The sequence below is a fragment of the Ictidomys tridecemlineatus genome, chromosome X, assembly GCF_052094955.1.
Source record: "Ictidomys tridecemlineatus isolate mIctTri1 chromosome X, mIctTri1.hap1, whole genome shotgun sequence".
NCBI classification, from domain to species: Eukaryota; Metazoa; Chordata; class Mammalia; order Rodentia; family Sciuridae; genus Ictidomys; species Ictidomys tridecemlineatus.
This window is the reverse complement of record NC_135493.1, coordinates 62,452,661-62,466,155: the sequence shown is the minus strand read 5'-3', so window position 1 is coordinate 62,466,155 and position 13,495 is coordinate 62,452,661. Positions and strand designations below refer to the sequence as shown.

The 13,495-nt window shown below is 31.2% G+C and overlaps 1 protein-coding gene across 10 annotated transcripts in view; it reads right to left on the bottom strand.

Moving 5' to 3' along the window:
- Rps6ka6 (ribosomal protein S6 kinase A6) overlaps positions 1-13,495 on the bottom strand; it is a 146,462-nt gene that overhangs the window by 11,961 nt on the left and 121,006 nt on the right. For all 10 annotated transcript variants that reach the window (XM_078034587.1, XM_078034591.1, XM_040282679.2 and 7 more), the window contains 8 exons: positions 10,713-10,815; positions 10,021-10,151; positions 9,477-9,599; positions 8,917-9,006; positions 7,729-7,887; positions 5,955-6,116; positions 2,922-2,998; positions 1,275-1,392 (listed from right to left, as the gene is read on the bottom strand). In XM_078034587.1, the coding sequence (XP_077890713.1) occupies positions 1,275-1,392; positions 2,922-2,998; positions 5,955-6,116; positions 7,729-7,887; positions 8,917-9,006; positions 9,477-9,599; positions 10,021-10,151; positions 10,713-10,815 (963 nt within the window). The remainder of the gene's footprint in view (positions 1-1,274; positions 1,393-2,921; positions 2,999-5,954; positions 6,117-7,728; positions 7,888-8,916; positions 9,007-9,476; positions 9,600-10,020; positions 10,152-10,712; positions 10,816-13,495) is intronic.

Below are 13,495 nucleotides of genomic sequence, written 5' to 3'. Positions count from 1 at the left end.
TCGATATGTAGCAGATTAAAACTAGATCCATACCTCTTACCCTGTACAAAAATAAATGTAAAAGGGTAACAGACCTAAATGAAAGATTTAAAACTTTAAAACTACTGGATAAAAACAGGCAATACACTTCAAGATGCTGGCACAGAAAATTATTTCCTAGATAGTACTACAAAAGCCCGGCATACAAATCAAGAATTGACAAGTGGAATTACATAAAATTATAAAGCATCTGCACAGCAAAAGAGAGAGTGAAGGGAAATCCCACAGAGGAGAGAAAAATCTTTGCCAGCTGTTCATCTGACAGAGGATTAATATCTGGAATAGGTAAACTCAAAGCTATCAACAAAAGCACAAATAATTCAATCAGTAAATAGGTCAATGATCTGAACAGATCTTTTCACACACACACACACAAAGCACAAATGGCCAATATATACATGAAAAAAATGCTTATGCTCAACATCTTTAGCCATCAGGGACATGCAGTTCAAAATGCACTGACATTCCATTTCTCTCCAATCAGAATGGCTATTAGTAATAAATATATAAATAAATAAATACTGGTTATGATATGGAGAAAAAGGAATCTTTATTCACCTTGGAGGGAAAGTAAATCAGTAAAAACATTATACAAAACACTATGGAAGTTTCTTAAAAACTAAAAATACAATTACCACATGATTCAGCCATACTACTCCCAAGTATATATCCAAATAAAAAAATTCAGCATACAAAAGAGTTATATACATGTCCACATTTATTATGAAATTATTCACAATAGCCAAGATATGGAATCATTCTAGGTGCCCATCAACAAATGACTGAATAAAAAAATGTGATATGTACATAATGAAGTATTATTTAGCCCTAAAAACACTGAACTCATGTGAAGAAAGATGAATGGAACTGGAAGATGTCATGTTAAATGAAATACATCAGACTCTGAAAGACAAATATTACATATTTTCTCTCAAATGTGGAAGCTAGAGGAAGGAAAACAGATGATATGAAAATAGAAGAGGGACATTAGTGAATGGGAAAGGGCCCATGCAAAAGGGAGTGAAAAGGGAGGGGGAAAGAATGTAGAAAGTAGGGTGGACCTGATTGAGGTATGTACATGCATGTACAGAAATGTCACAATGTCACCCATTAATTGATACAATATGTTAATAATAAAGAAATACATGACATGTCAGATACTCTGCAAATAAACATTAGGATAAAACTTAAAGATTTTAGCAAATGTAACAAAATAATATATTTTTAATTTATACCTTTGCTCCATCTGAAATATTATCCCAGTTTCCACCACTCAAAGAGAACTTGCCATTGCCTATACGAAGCAGTATCTCTTCAGGAGTATCATTGGGGCCATTAGCAAATGGAGTGTAGCTATTGATAAAATAATTTCAATAGACATAAATGTCAAGCATGCATAATAAATATAATGGAGGAAATGAATATATAATTATATGTAAATATTTATTATAGAAAATTACCATCATCTAATTCTTACAATGTTAATATTAATTGTATACTTCAAATAATGAATTCTAATCCTAATAAAGTATTTAATAAAATTAAGAATCTTGCCTATATCATTTTTTCCTTTTGTCTTTGGTCCATTAATCAATGTAAAAAAAAAATAAGAGTGGCTTTCAAGTAAAGTTAGTTTTAGAACCATACCACAATAAAACACACATTTTGTATTCGTTAAGTAAGCAAACAAATATATTTACTCTGAGGGAAATGTTATTGATGTATATTTAAAATGTTTTTATTGTGTTAGTTGAATTTTTCATTAATATTTTACTTTTATCAACATTATTAGTGGAATAGGTCCATAATACTTTTAATGACTATATATAAAAAGGTTAAATATTTATATCAATATAATTAAAATCTGGAGGCATTAAAATTATTATGTAGATCAAATTACTCATGGATGGGAAGATAAAAAATGTCAAGTTAAAGTTGTTTTTAAAAATTAATCAGAATGAAAAAGTTAATCATATTTGTGCCATTTTAACAGGTGGAACTGAAATGCTATTGAAATTTGGGACTTGGAAATCTGATCCATAGTTAGAAATGCGTGGACTAGATTGTCTGAATTACCTCATATAACAATTAAATTAAGAAAATGCTAAATACACATATAAACCATAATTTCTCGTTTAGTCATGATATAAATATTTGAAAGCAGCAAGTTTCAAATAACATCCTATGGTTTAAAAACCAATAATGTTGACTGCATTTGATATGAAAATGTTAGCTACCTTTATTTTGAGCATTTGTTGTAGTTTATAACTGAATATTCTGCATAAACTTGAAAGATCTAAAAGTTAAATGAAATTCAATGACATATGCAATTATCACTATTCCAACTGAAATTTCAAAGCAATTGTTTTACATTTTTATATGTAAAATTTGCATGTTTTTGTACCACTTAAAAAATTAAACATTAGGACTGGGGTTGTGCCTCAGTGGTAGAGCTCTTGCCTAGCAAGTGTGAGGCACTGGGTTTGATTCTCAACACTGCATATAAATAAATGAATAAAATAAATTATAATTTTATTAAATATATATTGCCAGGAAAACTAGAATTCAAGTACCTAAAAAATGAACATCAATAAGTTCAATGGGCAAGTTCCTATTGAAATACAATTATCTTATGATCAGGTAAAAACATTAAAAAGTAATACGCTCAATGTAAACAATTAAAATATAAATGTACACTTTATTCTTAAAATCCCTTTTCTAATTACTATAACTCAACAGTACCTCATATACAGTATGTTGTGGTTTTAATCTTTTGAAATGTTAGGAAGATTTTTCTTCAGGTTATTTTTTCCTATTCTCTTTGTAAGATAAAGATATATAGGTGAGATTTAAACAATAACATGTGTATATCAGTTTCTTACCCAGCCAACATCGTGTAAAAAAGGACTCCTAAACTCCAAATATCACAAGCAGCATCATATCCCTGCTGCATAAGAACCTAAGAAAGAAATATTCGTTATGTGGTATTACTTAGTATAAATTCAATTTTCCCATCCAAAACAAAGTTGTTTTGCTTCTAATAGTCCCACAAACGCTCACAATATTGAAGTATAAATCAGTTTATATACTTAATATTGTAAGTAGTCTTCTGCAATTAGCAAGCAGTGAAAAAAATGGCATTATAGATTACTTTAGTAACATGGACCATACCGAAAAACAACCTTGACTTTAAAGAGCTTTCACCCCTCCACACAGGACCTGAGATATATAGACACCTAAATTTAAGACTGATACGTACAGAGAGTTTATATTATAAGAGTACTAAGACTTTTAATTCTGACGCTGACCCTATGCCAAAGGTATTATTATTCCAATTTTGAAGATGAGGAAAGAGACAGATGTTAGGTAACTTGTCCAGCATCACAAAGCTAGGCAATAGTAGAGTAGGCATTCTTACTCTAGAATATGTGCTTTTAATATCTATCATAACTGCCTCTTTAGTACACAAGATATGGTAGGATAATATTTTTTTCTTACATATGATGGATAAATGTATATTTTACATACAAGGCTGATGTATTGAGATCAGAAGTGTATTTCTAGACTACAAATACACATTTGATATATGTTGAATAGCTTTTTAAATTTTGCATACGTTTTTGCTCACTGGAACAGTATTAACAAAAATCAAATAATATCTTAATATTCATGTGGGATTTCTCTATGAAGTTAAGAGTTTGTTAGAAAAATAAAGATATGAAATTAAGCCTTTTGTATTTTTTAGAAAATAAGCCTACTGCTAAAGCCTCTAGACACAGAAACATTATTGATGCATTAACCCTGAGGACTACATCAACACTAGAATGGACTTTTCACCTATAAAAGGCTAAAACTATTAATGTTTGGTTTTACCAAATGGCAGGCATGAATAATGAGTATTTTACTGATTTAAAATGAGATATAATAAATTTTCTTATTCAAAGAATACAGGTGCAATAGTGAGAAGCTAAAGAAGGTATCCCAAATTATTAAAACACATATACACAGAGGGACAGAGATAGGGAGGGAGATGGGAGAAGAAAAAAAGAGAGATCAATTTGCCTTAAGTAAATAATAGAAGTAGAGAATACAGTGGCCTTAATAAATACCACTATAGATAAACTACTCATATCAGAGTAAACTTAAGTTGGTATGCTCTAGTAAAACATAAACCTTTACCGCTAGCTCTTTTTGTTTTCTCATCACCTCTTATAGTTGTGAGAATCCCATATTTTCTCTGATTGTCTTAGGAAGCTTTGAAAGCTTCCCTGATTATCCATTGCATAGCCACACTTGAGGGCCATTGTTTAAGCTAGGTAGGTGAGGGTTAAACAACAAATCAGCTATTGGTATTTCATATTTCTATATCCTTGCCAGATTCTGTGGCATGCACCTGTAGTGCCATCTACTCAGGAGGCTGAGGAAGGATGATTGCTTGAGCCCAGAAGTCTGAGGCTAGTCTGGACAATACAGTGAGTCTTTTTCTCAAACAAAACAAAACAACCCAGTTATGAGAAAGTGTGCAGGAGGTGTAACTCTGCTTAAATAGGGCTGACCATGAAAACCTGATACTTAAAACACATACTGTATGGGTAAAGAAGAAGCAATTCACTTTTGTTCTAGATCTAGTCTCAAATGTCCTACAATAATGAGAACATGCAGTTACAAAAGAAACATGGTAGGGAGATGTGATGAATAAAAATACAGTACAGAGGCTTTGTCACACATGTTTTTACTTGCATTAAATTAAATACAGAGGAGAAGGAAATCACAATTCAAGTAGTCACTGCCATAACTTTATCTGAAATTTGGCTTCTTAAGTTAGCAAAAAGTAAAATATACAGATACGGTCATTCCCTTTGCTCTAAAGTTTAAATTAATTCACATTTGGATGAAAACATATGCCAGAGCCAGTGCAAAGCAGGGTAACTTCAATATTACTTTATCAGAAGCTGCAGACACAACATTCCTCAGATCTGTCATAAGCTCCATTCAATCATGAACATTTAGACCTAAGTAGGCATTAAATACAAGTTTAATAATATGACATAATTTTTCCTTCATAAAGTAATAAAAAAATGAAGATATATTAACTTTTGGGACACAGTTATGTAGTAAAGCACATCTATGAAGTAAACCTTAAGAGGTTGATTGAAGTGATGCATATCCTAAATAGTGAATGAATGTTCTCTCCCTATAATAAGGCTAAAGCTATAAAAATAAGTTGTTCTCTTAGTAAACCAGGACTCCATACGAACTATGATGAAATAATCTCAAATCATAAAAGGCCCATAAAACAGTGTCATGCCTGTTTTTAATATCAATATCTTAAAACAAAGGCTGGTCTGTAGCTCAGCAGTAGAGCACTTGCCTAGCAGGGACCTGGGTTCAATCCTAATGTAAATAAATAATATCTTAAAAAAGATTCATAAAATTTTAAAATGAGAACTTTTCATTATCAGAAAGATCCTAAAGAAAATCGGGGATACCACTGACCTTATATATTATACATAATGCTAACTGATATAAATAATTGCATGTTCAGCACAAATTGATTTTGTTGCTAAGCCATTGTTAGGTTTTGAAAAATCATTTAAGTTCTTTGAGACTCAGTCTCCTCATTTAGAATATGTAATATGTTGAGGCTGTGGCCTGTCTTTACCCTGTCTCCCAGTTCTAAAAATGGTATTCTAAAACTAGTATAAAGCCTGACAGAACAGTCTGATTATTATATTCAGATTGGTTTAAGATGCTCATTATTAGTCTGAATATTTACCTTAGGTATTACTGCAATTCACTAATTGAAAGAGTTTACAGCTGGGAAGGACAAGATAACTCAGCTTTTACCTGCCTGCCTTAACATACACATGGCATTGTTATGTTAATGAAAGGCAAACACAGAAGTATTTAAATACCTCAGGTGCTACAAAGTTTGCAGTGTAGCAGGGAGTTAAGAGAAGTCCATTTTCTCCTCGAAGTTGTTTTGCAAACCCAAAATCACAGATCCTAATTGAATCTGCATTCGCTGATTCATCCATGTATAAAATATTACTAGGTTTAAGATCACGATGAACAACCTTGAAAATAAAGTAAAAGAAGCATTACATTTATATAGCTAGCTAAATATTTGCCAAACAAAACATTTCAATGTTTCCCAGAAAAGAAACTCCTAATTATTACATATTGAAAATGACTACTGCTCTGATATATAGTCTAAAGTATACACAGAAAATTATCTCTTATCAGATATACACTCCAGTTTTCACTCAAGCCACCAGTGTTGTTAACCTTTTCCAATTTCAACTCTCAGTTCCACTTTTGGATATTATGGACTAAGACCTTACCAAATGTACCCCTACACACAGTAAACAACTTAAAAGCTGGATATAATATAAAAACTCAACTATATGAAGGTGCTGTGTGAATACAAGTAGAAAGAACCTGGTAAAAACACACATTTGGTGCAAAGAAGAAATATAGTGATCTACATGAGTAGGTTCCGGTAACTTTTAGCCCAGGGTTGTGTGCAATCCCTACAATACACAGTGGTGATAAAGACATGTATGGAAAATCCTGCAGTATTTCTGGCTTAAAGAAAAAGAAAATAGATTCTGGGGAACTATTAATGCTGACTCAGGAAATACTATATATAAGTGAAAGCCTGAACAGACTCCTGAAAAAAATTTGTAAAACAGCCAGCTCAGGGAGGCTGAGACAGAAGGATCAAAGCCAGCCTCAGCAAAAATGAGGCACTAAGCAACCAGTGAGACCCTGTCTCTAAATAAAGTACAAGTAGGGCTAGGGATGTAGCTCAGTGGTGGAGTGCCTCTGAGTTTAATCCCTGGTAAACCACTCCAAAAAGTATACAAGATGGTTAAAGCAGCTCCTATAAAGACAAAAGATAGGAAGATACCAGAGCTGCTCCCCTCCAAATAGAAATTTTTTAATCAAGAGCAAGTTGCCTTCTTTTTGAAGAGACAGGTATATCTGCACAAAGTGGTATCTGCTTATGATTCAAGCTATTCAGGAGGTTGAGACAAGAGAATGCCAAGTACATGACTAGGTTGGACAATTTAGCCTGACCCTATCTTAAAATAAATTTATAGGGTTAGAGATGTAGCTCAGTGGTATAAAACTTTCCTAGTATGTGTGAGGCTCTGGGGCTAACTCCCAGTGCTGAAAACAAAAACAAACACACAAAAAAGACAAGAGGCAAAATAAGAAGTCTGCCTACCTCTCCATCACAAATATATTAATATTTCAAATGTTTGGAATCTAAATTTCTTACTATATTTGGGAGAGTGATAATAAGGCACACAGGAGAACTGCAAGAACTTCACATGTCAGGTATAATTTCAACAATTGTTACAATATGTCCTTCAATAATTGTTTCACTTTTAAGTTTGATTAGGTTCAATAATTCAAAGGCAAGATTAGGCATATCTGTATAGTTCAAACCATGTTTAAAACTAATACACTATTAAATCAAGGCCAAGAGACAGAAGAAAATTAATAAAGCACTAGCCAATTTCTTTAATACATAACCTTTACTACATTATGAGTTTTATTAGGATATTCTTTATTAAATATACAAGTGGCAGAAAAAGCAATTCATTTTAGGTGGCATCAACTCCTAATATAATTTCATGAAGATATAGATCCCATAATTATATGGAAGATATAACTTACTCCTTGACAATGAAGATAATCAACTGTCTTAGTTATTACATACAGTACATCACTAGCTTCCTGTTCTGAGAAACATTTTTGCTTGAGAATACGGTCCAGTAGTTCTCCTCCTTTCATCAAATCCGTAACAAGGTAAACATATCTACCATCATCAAAGACCTAAAAAAGAACATATTTTAAGGTGTTATTATTTGCAATTATAATTATAAACTGTTTAAATTATACTTACTTTGCAAGTGAACCTCTAGTATATAAAACAGATACATTATTTTTTTTACTTTGGTAAGTTATAGTTCATCAAATGATATAAATGAAAAAGTAAAACTCCATGACTTTCAAATGATATACATCAAGTTTTTTAATATATTATAGCTATTTTTTCATCCCTAACAGTGAAGTTTCTTTCCAACAGTAAGCATATTATTTGTCAGTCCATTTTCTGACCTGGTGTCTTAAGTATATACAGCATTCAAATAGTGTTTCAAAGAAAATAAATCAGAAAAATATTTATACCCTTTACACTCCAGGCATGTGACATGAGAGGAGCGTGTTTGTATGTGTACATACAAATAAATATATGTTCATTTTACAAATACTATTTAACTCAAGAAACAATCCATAATGCCACAGCCAACTGCTATATAATCAAGAAAATAAGCCAGGTGCAGTGGTGCAGTCCTGTAACCCTAGTGGCTTGGGAAGCTGAGGCAGGAGGATCACAATTTCAAAGCCAGTCTCAGCAAAAGCAAGGTGCTAAGCAACTCAGTGAGACCCTGTCTCTAAATAAAATACAAAACAGAGATGGGGATGTGGCTCAGTGGTTAAGAACCCCTAAGTTCAATCCCCGGTACCCTCCCCCCAAAAAGAGAAAGTATAATCTTCAAGAACCTGGTAGACAACTATAGAATAATAAATGGTGCTAATTACAATGTTAACTACTTAACCAGCCAGAATATAGTGAAGTAATGAAGACACTCTCTTTTACCAACCACTATAGTGTTTTGTTCTGTTTGTTTTGTTTTTGGCATTCTATAAGAATAGGAGTACACAATCTTAGGAAAAGAGAAATAATGTGGTAAATTTAAAAGTCTTCACATTTTATAGTATGACATTATAAACAGTACAACTATAAAGATACAAGTCATAGCTTCTCTAATATAGATTATATTTATATTTCAAAATACTTACATCCTTTAAAGTAATAATGTTGGGATGCTGTCCATAGCGCATCAAAATTTCAATTTCTTCTGAGGGGTCTCGCTTACTTTTGTCAATGATCTAACAAATTGGATGAAAGAAAAAAAATCATTTTCTTTGTCTAAAATGAATGAAATATTTTCCATTTGTTTATACATATAAACAGATACTTAAAACTCAAGGATACTGCTTATTACATTAATATTTAAATATGTTCTATTACTGAAACTTAACAAACAAATAAGAACTTTAATATTATATTCCATTTCTGAGACTATATTAAATGATAATGTGTTCCAAATGAATTGTAACTGTCATTGCCACTCAATCTTAATATGGTACATTAAAAGTATTCAAAAGCAAAAATTTCATGAAATGCATCGTTCCACCAAAAAAAGCCTTGCAATAATTTCAAAATGAAAATATTCTTAGAATTCTTTTGCATCATATTATCTCTCCTCTCTCTTTCTTATTCCATTGAAAATGTCTGTAGTTAACCTATATTTTAAATTGCAAATATCAAACAAACAAGTTAAGCTTAGTGACAATACCTTCACTGCAAATTCCAAGTTGGTAGCTGTATGTATACATCGCTTGCAAACAGAATAAGAGCCAACACCAATATCCTCTTTCAATTCATATATTTCACCAAATTGTGCAGCATTTCCATTTATCTGTTTTTATTTTAAAAAGTAAACAACTAAGAAGAATGAAATATTTTCACATTTTCTATCTTTTGTTCTAAATATATGTCATCTTAAATCTTAAAATCTCCAAAATAACTCATTCTAGAAAAGTTTTATTAATATTTATAAATTGGTTATATAAATTGTGAATCAATCTTAAATTACAAGCTTTCTGGTTCCTCAAGGCCAATATGATCAATCAATTAGATTTTGCCAACATTTTCTTGCCAATACAGATCATTAAGTATAATTTAAGGTTTTTAACTCTCTTTTATTCTGAACCACACAGAAACACATTTAAATTACTTTTTAAAAAAATTATGGAAAATCCACCATCAATAACAGAGAAAATAATTATCCCCAAACTTATATTTTCCCAAACCGAATAATGTGATTAAGTAGAATTTACCTGAACAACTGGCAATACGTTTGCACTTGTGATTGGAGTGATTTTATATTCTTCGGCAATAGAAGTTGCAACAAAGCTAAATCCTTTGAAAAGCTGATGAGCATTTGCACTAGCTGGCAAACCAGGAGAATCTAATGTTCAAATAATTATATAATTAAAATTATACAGAATTTTATGGTATAAAATGTGAGCAGTTTTTCAAATGTAAAGGAAACCATTAAATTTGAACATCTGACATACTATTTGATTTATACTATATCATTTGTCTCTCATCCCTAGTATGCATATTCCATGTGGTCAGTAATTTTTGTCTCTTTCGTTACTGCCACTTCCTCACTGTCTAGTACCTGGTAGGCATTCAATATTTGTTGAATAAATATATGACTAGATAACACAATCAGTAAACCATAGCAAAATCTGAACTGAGTCAGTCTTATTTCTTGCCCTTTACCCTGTATTTCATTAGCATGTCAAAAGAATTACGAAATGGGAAAAAAAGTGCCTCCCACTTCTCTAGTCCCTGCTTCTCTGATAGATATGTTCTATTTAAAGACTCTACTTCACAGGAGGCCAAGAAACACTGTACATTACTCCTTGAAAACTTATTATTAATATTTTACCAAGGATTATAGTTTATTTAATCATCAATACAATAAAAATTGTGATTTTATGTGTAAGCATGCATTACTTACCTTTGGGCGTTTTTGCAGTAAATTCAGGATCAAAACAAAAAGTATCATCTGGTTTTCCAGAAGCAGGTTTGAAAGGTGGTTGAACTTCTCTTTTATATAATTTCTAGAAATAACAGGGTAACACAAAATACTTAACATTTAAAATGTTGTTATATATGTTGAGCATTCCTAGTCCAAAATCTTAATTCAAAATGCTCCAAATTCCAATATCTTTTGAATGTCAACATGATATTATTGTGGACAATTCCACAATAAAGAGCTTTGCAATGTTTTGAACAACCAATAAAAAAAATAAAAAAATAAATAAAATATATGATAGTGGAATACATTACAATTCATATTACACATATAGAGTACAGCTTTTCATATCTCTGGTTGTATACAAAGTATATTCACATCAATTTTTGTCTTCATACATGTACTTTGGATATAAAAAAAAATCTCACATGACAGGTTGCAGCTAAAATGCAGGCTGACTAAAAATCTTCTGTAAAATTACCTTCAGGTTATGTGTACAAGGTATATATGAAACATGAATGAATTTCATGTTTAGACTGGCCCTATCCTGAAGGTATTACATACGAATATACAAATATTAAAATCTGAAATCTATAATATTTCTATTTTCAAACACTTTAGACAAAGTAAGGCGAATTAGAACATAATATTCACAGTTCTTATATAAGACTCACAATTCCTTCAGATATCTGTTATTTAAATTCTTAAAAAATTTAGAGACAATGCCCCAAATCAATTGAGACCAAAAAACACAGCAATTATGCCACAACTTGCATTCACAAGGAATATAATATTCAATTTCAAGTATTAAAAAGCTGATTAAAATTCTCATTGGTGCTATAACCATATGGAGTATATCCTAATGTCAACCTGAAAATTAATCAATAATGTTTATATTATTAAAAATCAATAGTTAGACTATTTTCAATAAGTATGTATTTTAATTAAAGTACTATGATTTCCCATGGAAATGCACATTAAATGTACTATTTAGAGCTTTATTCACAGAATAAAATGCAGTATTTTAAAAAATATTTTTTAGATGTTGATGGACCTTTATTATTTTCATTTATTTATATGTGGTACTGAGAATCAAAACCCAGGGCCTCACACATGCTAGGCAAGTGCTCTTACTACTGAGCCACAACTCCAGCCCATAAAAATGCAGTCTTGTTTAACAATCTCATTTGCTAAAATTTTTATATTTAAAAACACAGTAGGGTGGAGCAAGATGGCAGCTAAGTTCCTCTGGCAATCTTTTCTCACAGACGCTCTGAATACCTATTCATCCATCAAACTACCTTCACAAAAGCTGATGAAATCAAGTCAGAGATCATAGTTCCAGTTTTTAGTATATAAAAAGTAAGCATCAAATAAGGCAGGAAGGAAAGCAATATAGTGCCTACAACAAACTTGCTTCATCACTAATGACACAGACTGTAAGTGGAGACATAGAATAAAATAGTCCATGCAAAAAGAACACAGGAATTATCAAGAACACACTTTTATCACATTAAACCAATCTTATTAAATGCAGAGACAAGGAAAAGTCTCTATATAAGGATAAAAGGGTCAATTCAGCAAAGTTAAATAACAATCCTAAACATATATAGAAGTACCTAAATATATAATGCAAATATTAATATACCAAAAAAGAGGTAGACTCGTACTACACTACTTAGGGACTTTTAACACCCTAATCTCAGCAATGGAGAGATCATCTAGACAGAATATTGACCCACAACGAGTGGAGTTAAATTGCACCAGAGACCAGTTTTTACCACTAAGAAATAACAAATATTTGAGGATACTCGTTAACTTAATTAAAATACTATACATATATCAAAGGACTGTTACTTAAATAATATGTATAATTTTCTGCTTTTACATGTTAGTTCAAAGTAAATTTAGTTTTAAAAGACAGAAAATATATGTATGCAAGAATGTTTTAGAAAATTACTTTTTCACAGCTCACAGTTCCATAGAAAAATTTAGAGAGAGTTACATTAAAGGAATTTTCACATATTGAAATATGTAAACTTTCCACTAATTTATTTAAATTAAAGACAATGAAGGGTGAGAAACGTTGATCAGTGGGTACTAAGTTACATTGGGGTAGAAATCAAAAGTTCTGTTGAACTATTGCATAATAAGTTCAATATAATAACAATAATGTACTGTACATTTCAAAAAATTTTAACAAAAGATTTTGAACGTTTTCAGTATAAAGAAATGATAAATGGGGTAAGAGGTTGTGACTCAGTGGTAGAGCGCCTGCCTAGCACATGCTGAATTTTATCCTCAGTATCACATAAAAATAAATAAATAAAATAAAGGTATCGTGTCCAACTACAACTAAAAAATTAATATTTTTTAGGAAAAAGAATGATAAATGTCAGAGGCGACAGACATGTTTACTCTGATTTAAACATTACAAAACATACATGTCTCTAAACATTGCATGGTACCCCATACATAAGTACATATTTATGTTTTAATGTATTAGTTAAAAATATAAATCTAAAAAAATAAACAAACTATTTAGATATAGCAATGGGAGAAATGTACTTTCCTTTTTTCTAGGTAAGTGGAAAGGAAGAATAGAAGAGCACTGTGAGAAAATGAAAAAGGAATACAAAGATACCTGAGATTTACAGAGATATGACAAAGAGCTAGCTTGCATGCATGCATGCCCACTCAGTAGTGTTTGGGGGTATTACAACCAATGGATTACAAGATGATACGGTTTTGCAATAATCAAATTT